General features: G+C 45.6%; 1 protein-coding gene across 1 annotated transcript in view; it reads left to right on the forward strand.

Annotated features, from left to right (window-relative positions):
- The first annotated feature begins 657 nt into the window (after positions 1 to 657).
- Positions 658 to 13,960, forward strand: part of TTC9 (tetratricopeptide repeat domain 9) — a 36,921-nt gene continuing 23,618 nt past the window's right edge. The window contains exon 1 of the mRNA XM_063289838.1: positions 658 to 1,479. Within this exon, the coding sequence (XP_063145908.1) occupies positions 1,053 to 1,479 (427 nt within the window). The 5' untranslated portion in view covers positions 658 to 1,052. The remainder of the gene's footprint in view (positions 1,480 to 13,960) is intronic.

A 13,960-nucleotide genomic window follows, 5' to 3' on the forward strand; every position in this document is an offset into this window, starting at 1 on the left:
GGAAGTTGGGGGGAAAATGATTTTACACACCACTGTTTTGAATCATGGGGCACCACAGAGTTAATGGTCTGCAAAAGGATCATCTTCCAAGTGACTGTTGTAGATCAGGTTGCTTTTAGCAGCAGTGGGAAAGGAAGGAGAAAACACATCCTCCAAACCATGGCGATAGGGGTAGGGGAGGGTAGAAGAAACCCCAAGGTGGATGAAACTCTCCCCAACCTTAGGGCCCAGCAATCCCATTCTCCTGCTACTGAAGTTTTTTTTCCCCCTCCCCATTCACCCAGTGTCGTACTTCTGTTTCACCATCATTATGTCCTCCGCTCTAAGCCGTAGCCGTGCACCGTGAGCGGCGCCAGGTGTTACTCAAGCGGCACTGTCTACTACTGTACAGCACCGACAGTTAACTGTGCCCACCGCCCGTCCTTCTCTCCCCGGACCAGCTTTCGGCTCCAGCATGCCTGTGCCTTTAAGAGCCTACATACCTTGCTCTCTCCCAGGCAAAGAGCTGATGGTTTTTTTCCCAATTCGACGCGCCGCGCTCTGCTTTCCCCTCTCTCTGCCTACGTCACCTGATAGATTTCCCCTCTCCTCTTAACCCCCTGTCGCCCCCCCCCCCTCCAATCTCTCCCGGTGTCTTTAGAGTCGGACGGAGATCGGGCTGGGCGAACGTTTGGGCTCCTGCCTGTCCCTCCTGGGTGCGGGCAGATTCTTTCGGTTTAGCAACAATTGCCCCGCAGCGAAATCCCCCCCGCTCACAACGCAGCGGCGCGGGAACCAGCAGCCACGCGCCCCGCGCGACGGGAGGCAGGTCGAAGGGGCGAGGCGGCGGCGGCGGTGCCCCGCTCTTGCCAGGCGGCTGGAGGATGGGAGCAAGGAGCCGCGCCGAGCCAAGGGGTGGCACCAGCCCCAGCACGCCGGGAGCTGCCTGGGCCGCCGCTTGATTTCTTTGGCAGGGAGAGGGAGGAGGAGGCAGCGGCAGCTTCTCGCTCTCCGGATTCAGCGCCCGATCTGCCGCCGCCCTGAGCGTGAGGAGGAGCCAAGCAGCGGCTGGCATGGAGCGGAAGAGCCCCGCTGCTGCGGGGAAGCAGAACCCGGGCAGCCGGGCAGCCGGGGACGGGCACTGCGCCCAGGGCAGCGGCGGGCCAGCGGCGGGCGCCCAGCATCGGGGCAGCGGCTGCGGCCAGCTCTCTGTTCCAGCCACCGCTTCTCCGGCTGCGGAGCCCGAGCAGCTCATCCGGCGAGCGCTGGATTTCAAAAGCCAAGGAGCTCAGTGCTACAAGGAGAAGAAGTGCCGGGAAGCCATCGGCAAGTATCACAGGGCGCTGCTGGAGCTGAAGGGGCTATTGCTGGCCCAGGAAGACTCAGAGGACGCCGGCTCGACCGCCGCCTCCGCCGGGGCTACCGGCCTGGGCAGGCTCTCGGACGAGCAGAGGCAGCTGCTAGACAGCATCGAAATCGACTGTTACAACAGCCTGGCAGGTCAGGCGGTCTCGCTCGGGGTTCTGCCGGGGGTGGGGGGGCGGCTGGTGAGCAGGGGGGCTGGGAAAGGGGACGGGAGGCACGCGCTTCGCAGCTCTCTGGCCCGGACCGCTCGGACCGCGCTCGGGAACTAACTTCGTCTTGGAGGCTGAGGGGCAAAGGTGGCCGCGGAGAGTGGGCCGGGGATACTTATTCTCGCCGCAGTTGTTCGCAAGTTTGATAACCAGATCTAGTGACAAGATGGGGACAATGACAATGACGGGTGTCATTTCCTCTCCCTCCTCCCCCTTTCTGCAACGGGATGGAACCCTGCTTTTTGCTGAAATCGGGTGCAGGGACTTGCCGCCTGCTGCCATGGAGTCTGGGGACAGAGGCATCCAAGATGTTTCGAAAGATTCCTTCCACCCAGACAGCAAATATGCCGTATTTATTTAGGATGAATTGGCTTCTCAGCGGTCTACTTTGTAGGTTGCTTCTGTCATTGCTCCAGGGTGTGTTGTGTGTGTGCGCGCGCGCTAACAGCTGAAAAGCACATCTGCTGCAGTGCACCTTTCTACATCACTAAATAACTAGGGCATAATAAATAGCTATTGCTGTGCATGAAACTTTAAAGCAAAAGGTTGGGTCCTTGTCACCAAGGCTCTTACAATCCGGTTTACCTCAAGAGAAAAGGATAATAGGTGAAAGAAGTAAGTCTTGCGGCAGATTTCTTCTGGCATGAACTATTACGAATTAGAGCCCACTTCATCAGATCCGTGAAGTATTACTCTCAGTAGGTAGTGCTACCAATCTCCCCACCTTCTACTGGATCTACCGAAACTGCTGATCATGTTTGTGATCTCCCGAAGCAGCAGAATATAATCAGTTGCTTTGTCTTTAGAACGTTGCAAGAGTCTGTTGTTCTCCTAGTTGCAACAGCAGGCTAACACAGTTGCCCTTCTAGAATTTGTCCCCGAGGGAAATATGTGTCCATGTACTCTGTGGGCAATGGTAAAATTATAAATAAACTAACAATATTGGGAAGGGCAGAGAGGGGGAGATTTATCTATCTATCTATCTATCTATCTATCTATCTATCTATCTATCTATCTATCTATCTATCTATCTATCTATCTATTATCTTTCTATCTATCATTCTATCATCCATCCATCCATCCATCTATCTCTATGCAGATTTGGCTGTTTGGGGAACAGCAGAAGACTAAGGGGTAAAACCAGAAGTTTCATCAAATAGAGGAGGAATCTGGAGAGATTCTGTCCTTGGTGTTGGTGGGAGTAGGGGAGAGAAATGTTCCAGAAACATTGTTGGGAGAAGGGAAGAGAAACAGCAGCATTCACTGTATCCACCTGGAAACAAGGCAACTATATAGCAATCTGGGTTCTTTGTGACTTTCAAGAGCAATGTAATTAGGAGCCTGAAATTCTGTGGACAGCTAATTTGATGACAACAACTTTGAAATGACTGATTGTTTCTCCAGAGATTACAGTCCATAGATCCTTTTCCAAGACTGTTCTGCTTTTACAGCTATCAGGCTATCACAATTATATATCACTTTTTTCTTCTCAGCCTGTTTCTTCCAGTTGTTTATCATCAGTTCAGTTCAATAGTTTGGCATTAGTACTATAATGGGCTAGAGCTGCCTGTTTTAGAATTAGTGATGGTAAAAAGCCACTTAACAGTGTTAAGTCTGGGTGGGCATGAAATATGCTTAATTTGATTTCAGTGAGCAATTTGAGCACTTTCTAGAGAATCCAGAAAGAGGCAGCCTCCTCATTTTTGTCTGTTATCCATGGCCAGTAGCAACTAGAATGCTAGTATTTAGGAATCTGGCTGCTAAGCTAGGAGGAGCTTGGTTCAATTTTCACCCACCAACTTTGACTCCCACCACCTTTGGTTTATTCAGATATCTTGGGTAAGGAAACTATGGCTTAGCCTGTTGTATGAAGATTGCCCATCCGTCTCTCAGTCAACACAATACTGGCATACCTTGCAGAGTTTCTTTAAAGATTATTGAGATAACATAGGGGAAATATTTTAAATTGTTTTAAAAAATCCCACACCCTCTGGAGCAGTGTTTCTCAACCTTGGCAACTTTAAGATGGATGGACTTCAACTCCCAGAATTCCCCAGCCAGCATGACCCTCCATATGTTGGGAGGGGAAAAGGTGTGGAAATGCATAAACTGAGCAGCAGACCTGAGGCAAAACATTATTCAGAACAGATGCTTTTGGGACTAAATGGATCTTTGCTTTTGCTTGGTTGGATAGGTGCTAGCTTGCTTATAGGTTTAGTGTGTTGTATGAACCTAGCCATTGTTCTATTAAATCATTGTTTATAGCTCTCAGCCAGTTGTGGTTTATTCACGAAATGATGGCTAAGTAGATTATGTCTTACCGTGTGGTATGACCACCATCTCTCTCTGTGTGACTTAAGTTATAGCCATACAAGTTTCTCTTCCATGTCTTGCATATTTCTCAAGTATGGAGACCCAAGAACTACACAGCACTTTTTGTAATAACAGAGCACTGAAACATTAAGAATTCGTGAAGGTTGCTATCTACCCCTCCGGGTGCCCTCCAATTTTACTGGACTAGGCTCCAAGACCTAGAGTGATGAAAGTTCAAAATACTTGCAGTGCGGAGTCCTTGGTGCTCTCTGAGCCTTGCTGTTTTCTTGCAGACGTTTCACTGCCAGACTAGGCAACATCTTCAGTGCGAAGAGGGAGTCTCGCACTGAAGATGTTGCCTAGTCTGGCAATGAAATGTCTGCAAGAAAACAAGGCTGAGAGAGCACCAAGGACTCCACAGTTCAGCGCTGAGCTACAAATATTCACTTTGATTGGTACTTGCAGTGTGCCAGATTGGGGAAGGGGGCAGAGATATATTTCTGTTTAAATCTCCCTTCTAAAGCACTTTCTCTTACACTGCTCAACCAAATTCTGGAGGTTATGTGTTTGTACGTTTCTTTCTGTGTGTCTGTGTGTGAGAAATGTGTTTGTATTGTACTCTTTTTGGCTTTTGTCCCATCATACATGGGCTCCAGGTCTGCCCCAGTGTCATATTATTATATACATCTTGGAACTAAGAAGTCTTCCCTCCCCAGATATGACAGATGTCATTCAGGATGAGGAGAGGGGGCTTCTTATTCCCAATATGCACATAAATATCAATAATAAATGATGGTGACCAGAAAGATCTGATCTGCCAGAACCTGCCTGTAGCAATCTGAGCAGGGCAAAGACAACTGAAGGCTTCAGGAGAGGTTGACTTAATAACAGAATTTGGGCCTGGAGACAAGGACCACAGTGGCAGATTCATGGCTCAGAAGCCCAGTCAGGAGCACAGACTCAGCCTATTGTGCTGGTAAGGTGGTGCAGTCTCTCAGCTGCTGCAGCACCTCCTTTTACACTGCTGGGCTCATTCACCCCTTCTCTGAATGTGTCGTTCCAAGATGGGTGGAAAGAAGCCGGGCCACGGCCCTCTCTGACTCCTTCTTCAGGAGAAACGAACCATTTCTTGCTGAATGTAGAATTGCAATTTGGACTTACAAAATGTGGGTGTGGAAGGGCACTAGGGATGCTCCTTTGCTTCTAAGCCGATGATGCTTTTCCATACATTTAAGGCAGGTTTTTTTTTTTCCCAACCTGTTCCACTAGTTCCAGACGACTTGGGCTGACGGTTTCCATCATCTCCATCCAGTCATGCTGACTAGGAATCATGGGAGTTGTAGTCCAGCACTGGTCAATGCCTTCAAGCTGGAAAGCCTTAACTAAAGACTATACTTCACATATATGTGCATCAATGGAGATGTCATTGCTTCATGTTTTACTGCTGAAAACAACATGAACAAGGTCTATAGAGAGGAATTGTGTTTGAAGCTCTTCAGATGACAGATGTTCTGAAGCTTGTCAGATGACAGTGTTTTGATCAACAACAATTGTTTCAGGCATCCAAGTCATGCCTTCAGGTTGCAATCAATGAACTGTGAATTTCTGTTGATGCTATGATAATGCAGCTTTGAGATATTCACAAAGGCAACCCAATGCAACGTTTAGCCTCTTTTTAGACACACATTAACAGATGCAATAAAAAAAAATTCTCCAACCTACAATTGTAGCTGTGATTTGGAGGGAGACGACCAGGTGGCATTAAATACTGGTTTTCCTTGTACTTGTGCACCTGTTCTAACACTGATTTGCTCATCCAAGTGTAATTCTGTATCATTTGGCAGAAGAAAGGGTGGTGAAGTTTGACATTCATTGGTTTGTTTCCATCTCACATTGCACTTCAGTGCTTACATGGTGTTGTATAGATGCCAGGTCTTTACTATTAATAATTCAGTGGATGCTGAAGTGCTCCCTAGTTTTGAAGAATGGATACTGCTAAATGAAAATATATGCATGATCATCAGACTGGTGGTACCAATCAATCAGAACTGGAAAGTAAATAGATTTGAAAGGTTTGCATAAAGATCTGGTTTGCTGAAAGAATCTAGCCAGGTATTCACAACTTCTGCTTCACAGTACAAACTACAGTATTTCTCCTTCTTATAAGACTTCATTATTATAGGCTTAAGGTAAAGGTAAAGGTTTCCCTTGACATTAAGTCCAGTCGTGTCTGACTCTAGGGGGTGGTGCTCATCTCCGTTTCAAAGCCGAAGAGCCGGCGTTTGTCCGTGGACACTTCCGTGGTCATGTGGCCGGCATGACTACACGGAACGCCGTTACCTGCCTGCCGAAGCGGTACCTATTAATCTACTCACATTTGCATGTTTTCGAACTGCTAGGTTGGCAGGAGCTGGGACTAGCAACAGGAGCTCACCCCGTCACGCGGATTTGAACCGCCGACCTTCCGATCGGCAAGCTCAGCAGCTCAGCAGTTTAACCCGCAGTGCCACTGCATCCCACATTATAGGCTTAGTTGCTACTTATTTATTCAGACCTTACTAGCACATTTTGTGTGCTGGATGAGTGGATGCAATTACGTCCCTTTGGGTACTGTTCTAGGCCTTACTGCTATATAGCAGGTGCCCAGGACCAGGGGCATCTGTAGGAAGATCAAAAGAGTCAAGATGGTGGCTGTGATCAGACAATCAAGACCCCAACTCTTTTCTACCTGTGTCTCATGCACAGTCCATGTAAAAAGGGATGTGGTTTTGACAACACAGTTAATAATAATAATTTATTAAATTTATATCCTGCCTGACTTCCAGTGACAATAATGTCTTGACTGTCTAACACACACCTTCCCGGACACCCTTGTGCCGGCCTAAGTAGAGATTTTATAGCAATCGAAAGGATTTCAGTGTGGAGTGCTGGTGGTGAAGAGGAAGAGCAGTATTTCCTGATAACAGTAGATGGGCGCTATAACCTGGCAGCGCATCATTTATTTTCTGTCTGTGCAGGGTTGTGTGTGTGTGTATGCGTGAGTGTGTGTTCACATACCATGCATGCACACTATAGCTATGTATGTGCATGTATGTAAAATTTGCTGGTATTGTGAATGGGATTTAGAGTCAGCCAGCTAGAGAACAACATACCTGTTCCTTACCATATCCTTAGTGGCAGGGATAGTCTGATCCACCAGTCAATGAAACATAGATATATCTTGAAGATAGCAGACTAAATTAGCTTCTGTTCAGTCAAACGGCATGAGTTATTTGCCTTGTGTCTACTCCTCCATACCATATAAAATATAAGCATTATAACCCCATTACATCTGTATTGCCAAAGCTACGGCACAGGGTCACACAAATTGGTAGATTGGGCCCAAATGGGATTGGTAGTGGTTCATGTGTAGTGAAAACTGGCCATTGTCTTCGTGTGTCCTGTGAACCAAGCTATTGTGTTAAGCAAACCTGAACAGATCACACAAGCACAGCAGTTGCTTAGACTTTCGTGCAAAGCCAGCATGTGTTTTTGGGATTAACTTGGGTGGCATTTTAAACTTGTGTGCGCTTCCATTCAGAACTGAATGTCAGCCAGCTAATTATTTTCTACAGGTTTCCACCTTATTTCTGGTTCTATAAATCAAATGGGGGGAGGGTAAACTTTTATAGACCTTGTGAGGGTGAGGGGGCTACCATGGGAAATGGGGGATCTTTGAGTTGGGTGCAGTGGTTCCACCGAGGCCAAAGGAAACTTCAACAAGGCAGTGGCAGTGCAGAGATGATGGGTAGGAGCTACAACTCTTCCTCTCAAGCTATAATTCACCTAAAATCCAGCTCTAAGTACAAGTAGTCCTCACTTAATGGCTACAATTGGGACCAGCAATTCTCTCTAAATGACATGGTCATTAAGCAAGATTTCACACGACCACAACAGGTTTATGCCCTCACTTCCGCTGCAGACATTAAGCAAATTACCTGTGGTGAAGAGAAATACGTGACCGCGACTTGTGATTTTACTGCTGGCTTCTCCATTGACTCTGCTTTTCGGAAGCCAGCTGTGAAGCAAGCAAATAGTGATCACGTGACCATGGCACGCTGCAATGTCATAAATGCCTCCCGATTGCATAGCACCTAAATCTCGATCAGGTGACCATGGGGATGCTGTGACAGTCGTAAATGAGAGGACTGGTCGAAAAGTTACTTTTTCAGCACTATCACAACTTCAAACAGTCACTAAACAGGGCAGTAATTAAGCGAGCTCTACCTGTATATATTTTTAATTTGCAAATTATCCTGCAACTGAAAATGAGTTGGCAGAGGCAGTTGGTTTAGCATTTTGGGTGATCTCAGCCAGTTTAGAAACCCTGGATTGCATGGTTTGGTATGACGAGATGCTTGTTTGGCTTTGGATAAATCCTGAACATCCTACATCATTCCAGTTCACTTTGGGATTTTGGATTTGACTTAATCTGATGATTAGTGAATTGAAAGCAACAAATTATGATTTGAAAGGAGAACCTGACCCATCCCCATCCTTTTAAGTCATAAGGTATCACTTCCAATTGTCAGCATCACTGGGAATCTTTGGTCGGATCCACAGAGTGGCCTCATGGGCTTTGTCAAATCTAGGATAGCCATGATCTATCCTAGCTTGTAAGAAAATCAAATTCTCTGCAGAGCTGTTTTGGTCCATATTACTAAATATCAGAATGGCTGCTTTCTGAAATGGTTAGGACAGACTATTTTAAAAAGAGAGATCCCTCCTACAAAATAAAATCCTATTATTTATGACCAAATGAATTCGAAGCAGCTATTTAGCTGTGATTCCTTGACTGAATATAATCTTGAATTGGCAATGAACTTGATTTCCTTAAGCCTCAGTCAGAATGAAATTGTGAAATCAGGGGGAATGAGTAGGAGCCATGGCAAATCCTGATGTTATAATGAAACTGAACTTGAGCATTGCTGTGTCAGTAGGTTAGAACTAGATGCCTTTGCTCATAATTGGTGTATTTCCGTGGGACTTAATAATGGATTGCTTTCACAGTTTGACATACTCCTTTGATCCATTCTTGAATCATTTATTTATTCTTGAATCATATTCTCCTCTTCTTAAATTGTCTTGAACTTTAAAGGAAATTGTTGTTGTTTATTCGTTTAGTCGCTTCCGACTCTTCGTGACTTCATGGACCAGCCCACGCCAGAGCTTCCTGTCGGTCGTCAACACCCCCAGCTCCCCCAGGGACAAGTCCGTCACCTCTAGAATATCATCCATCCATCTTGCCCTTGGTCGGCCCCTCTTCCTTTTGCCTTCCACTCTCCCTAGCATCAGCATCTTCTCCAGGGTGTCCTGTCTTCTCATTATGTGGCCAAAGTATTTCAGTTTTGCCTTTAATATCATTCCCTCAAGTGAGCAGTCTGGCTTTATTTCCTGGAGGATGGACTGGTTGGATCTTCTTGCAGTCCAAGGCACTCTCAGAATTTTCCTCCAACACCACAGTTCAAAAGCATCGATCTTCCTTCGCTCAGCTTTCCTTATGGTCCAGCTCTCGCAGCCATATGTTACTACAGGGAACACCATTGCTTTAACTATGCGGGCCTTTGTTGTCAGTGTGATGTCTCTGCTCTTAACTATTTTATCAAGATTTGTCATTGCTCTTCTTCCAAGGATTAAGCGTCTTCTGATTTCCTGACTGCAGTCAGCATCTGCAGTAATCTTTGCACCTAGGAATACAAAGTCTTTCACTGCTTCTACATTTTCTCCCTCTATTTGCCAGTTATCAATCAAGCTGGTTGCCATAATCTTGGTTTTTTTGAGGTTTAGCTGCAAACCAGCTTTTGCACTTTCTTCTTTCACCTTCATCATAAGGCTCCTCAGTTCCTCTTCACTTTCAGCCATCAAAGTGGTATCATCTGCATATCTGAGATTGTTAATGTTTCTTCCAGAGATTTTAACTCCAGCCTTGGATTCCTCAAGGCCAGCTTGTCGCATGATGTGTTCTGCATACAAGTTGAATAGGTAGGGTGAGAGTATACAGCCCTGCCGTACTCCTTTCCCAATCTTAAACCAGTCTGTTGTTCCATGGTCTGTTCTTACTGTTGCTACTTGGTCGTTATACAGATTCTTCAGGAGGCATACAAGATGACTTGGTATCCCCATACCACTAAGAACTTGCCACAATTTGTTATGGTCCACACAGTCAAAGGCTTTAGAATAGTCAATAAAACAGAAATAGATGTTTTTCTGAAACTCCCTGGCTTTTTCCATTATCCAGCGGATATTGGCAATTTGGTCTCTAGTTCCTCTGCCTTTTCTAAACCCAGCTTGTACGTCTGGCAATTCTCGCTCCATGAACTGCTGAAGTCTACCTTGCAGGATCTTCAGCATTACCTTACTGGCATGTGAAATGAGTGCCACTGTTCGATAGTTTGAACATTCTTTAGTGTTTCCCTTTTTTGGTATGGGGATATAAGTTGATTTTTTCCAGTCTGATGGCCATTCTTGTGTTTTCCAAATTTGCTGGCATATAGCATGCATTACCTTGACAGCATCATCTTGCAAGATTTTGAACAGTTCAGCTGGGATGCCGTCGTCTCCTGTTGCCTTGTTATTAGCAATGCTTCTTAAGGCCCACTCAACCTCACTCTTCAGGATGTCTGGCTCTAGCTCACCGACCACACTGTCAAAGCTATCCCCGATATTGTTATCCTTCCTATACAGGTTTTCTGTATATTCTTGCCACCTTTTCTTGATCTCTTCTTCTTCTGTTAGGTCCTTGCCATCTTTGTTTTTGATCATACCCATTTTTTCCTGGAATTTACCTCCAATGTTTCTAATTTTCTGGAAGAGGTCTCTTGTCCTTCCTATTCTATTGTCTTCTTCCACTTCCGCGCATTGCTTGTTTAAAAATAATTCCTTATCTCTTCTGGCTAACCTCTGGAATTTTGCATTTAATTGGGCATATCTCCCCCTATCACTGTTGCCTTTTGCTTTCCTTCTTTCTTGGGCTACTTCTAGTGTCTCAGCAGACAGCCATTTTGCCTTCTTGGTTTTCTCTTTCTTTGGGATGTATTTTGTTGCCGCCTCCTGAACAATGCTGCCAACTTCTGTCCAGAGTTCTTCCGGGACCCTATCTACTAAGTCCAGTCCCTTAAATCTATTCTTCACCTCCACTGCATATTCCTTAGGAATATTAGTGAGCTCATATCTAGCTGATCTGTGGGTCTTCCCTAATCTCTTTAGTCTGATCCTAAATTGTGCAAGAAGAAGTTCGTGATCTGAACTACAGTCAGCTCCAGGCCTTGTTTTTACCGACTGTACAGATGTCCGCCACCTTTGGCTGCAAAGGATGTAATCAATCTGATTTCGGTGTTGTCCATCTGGTGAAGTCCATGTATAAAGCCGTCTCTTAGGTTGTTGGAAGAGAGTGTTTGTTATGCAGAGTGAATTGTCTTGGCAAAATTCTATCAGCCTGTGTCCTGCTTCGTTTTGTTCTCCCAGGCCATACTTACCTGTAATTCGAGGTGTCATTTGACTGCCCACCTTAGCATTCCAGTCTCCTGTGATGAAAATAACATCTCTTTTAGGCGTGTTGTCCAGTAGGTGCTGCAGATCCTCATAGAACTGCTCTACTTCAGCTTCTTCAGCATTTGTGGTTGGGGCGTATATTTGGATCATTGTGATGTTAGATGGCTTGCCCTGAATTCGAATTGAGATCATTCTATCATTTTTTGGGTTGTATCCAAGCACTGCTTTAGCCACTTTACTATTAATTATGAAGGCTACTCCATTTCTTCTGTGGTCCTCTTGTCCGCAGTAGTAGATCTGGTGGTCATTTGATGTGAAGTGGCCCATTCCAGTCCATTTCAGTTCACTGACGCCCAGAATGTCTATCTTTAATCTTGACATCTCACCAATAACCACATCCAATTTGCCCTGGCTCATAGATCTTACATTCCAGGTTCCGATGGTGTGTTGATCCTTAGAACATCGGATTCGCCGTTCACCACCAGCACCGTCGGCCGCTAGCCGTCCTTTCGGCTTTGAGCTAGCTGCGTCATCACGTCTGGGGCTAGTTGAGCTCATCCTCTGTTCCTCCCCAGTAGCATTTTGACCATCTTCCGACCTGGGGGTCTCATCTTCCGATGGTATACCGACATATCTCTGGTTGTACTGATCCATTTAGTTTTCATGGCAAGAATACTGAGGTGGGTTGCCATTACCTTCCCCAGGGATCGCATTTAGTCTGACCTCTCTGTCATGACCTTCCCGTCTTGGGTGGCCCTTCACGGTTTAGCTCATGGCATCATTGAGGTGCTCAAGCTCCAGCACCACGACAAGGTAACGATCCTTTGCTGAAGTTAAAGGAAATAACACTGCCTTAACTGCCTTTCTCCCACCTCCTTCCTTTCTGATGTAGAAAAAGTTTCTTCTAGTAAGTGAGTTGAATGTCGCTCCAGTTGAGTTCACTTCTGGTGGTACCTGAAGGCATCCATGTGGTTTGTTTAATAACTGTAGAGAACAGGATGTCATTACCAGAGAGCCAGTTTGGTCTAGTGGTTAAGGCAACAGGCTAGAAACCAGGAGTCTATGAGTTCTAGTCCTGCCTTAAGCATGAAAGCTGGCTGGGTGACCTTGGGCCAGCTACTCTCTCTCAGCCCAATTCACCTCACAGGGTTGTTGCTGTGGGGAAAATAGGAGGAGGAAGGAGTATTAGATATGTTCCCTGGCTTGAGTTATTGAGAGCCAGTTTGGTGTAGTGGTTAACATGCTGGCCTAGAAACCAGGAATCTGTGAGTTCTACTCCCATCTTAGGCCTGAAAGCCAGCTGGGTGACTTTGGGTCAGTCACTCATTCTTAGCCCACAACATCAGGCTTGGGTGACAAGCTGGTTGATTAATTCCTGTCGTAACCAACAGACCAACATTCGGTTGATCTGTTCTGGGATGTTTTCTTCAAAGTCCTGGTATTTTCTGGTGGCTGCCCACCTAAATACCCCAATGCTGCTCAGCTTTCTCAAGATCAGCCAAGGTCACCTGCTATGACAAAAACATTTCAAAGATGGAAAATAGGATAGGGTGATAAAAGAGATGTTCACTCAACCCCCTTTGTGTCTTAAAATTACAAAGTAAGAATCGAGTTGCACAGGCTAGCACAATCTCATGTCCACATGTGCATTCCAATCTCATGGGGGCTTCTGATAGTCTCAGGATCACTTCCTTGTATGCAGGAGTTGTCTGCCTGTCTATACCTGTCTGCCTGTCTGTTTCCTGGCTGTAAAAAATAAAGCAGGTGGCCACAATGGTAGAGGGAGGGGAGCCAGCTTGTCTGCTCCTTGGTTTGCTTGCCCATGCTATTAAATGAGGGAGGGTGTTCATCTGGAGGACCCAAGAGACAATCCTTTAGTTTCAGCTTACACTGAAGCAGTTATTTACAAATTTTCCAGTAAGTCTTGTTGTAGTCATTATACCTGAGACTCCATGTTTTCTAACCTGGTGAGCTTCTTTACAATTCTGAGATATTGTTGGGAGTGGCAGGTAGAGGAGACTTGCCATTCACAAAATTGTTGCTATGGGGACAAAGCATGAATTCATGAGAACACTACCTGCACTATTCTAGCCCATCTTCCACAGAACATCCCCTATGATCCTATTTCTGGGCAGATGGGCACTGTTGTAAATAAACCACTGGGCAGCAGCCACTAATTTTTTAACAAGCATATGGTGCCCATTTGAAGCCCATTTGGACCCAGAGGCCTTCTTGGAAAGATGATGCTGGAGGCTGGTTCGTATCTTTGCAGCATGCAAAATTAATCTGTTAATTAAAGTCAAAATTGAAACAAATGTAATTAATTCATTAAGCTTTATGACCACCCTCAGAGTGAAAGGATAAACTTCATCCTCTTCTTGATAGTAGCACCCCTAAATAGTACACATCGGGAGCAAAGTGAGGCAGAAACCCTCTAAATCTTGATCCATAATCTACATGGTAGTAAGTATCTCCCCACCCCTTTCTGGATTCTTGTATGTCTCTGACCATAAGAAGATCTTTGTTCTTTTTGCTTTCTCTATTTGTTCTCTTAAGAAAATTGA

This window comes from Candoia aspera, chromosome 1, assembly GCF_035149785.1.
Source record: "Candoia aspera isolate rCanAsp1 chromosome 1, rCanAsp1.hap2, whole genome shotgun sequence".
NCBI classification, from domain to species: Eukaryota; Metazoa; Chordata; class Lepidosauria; order Squamata; family Boidae; genus Candoia; species Candoia aspera.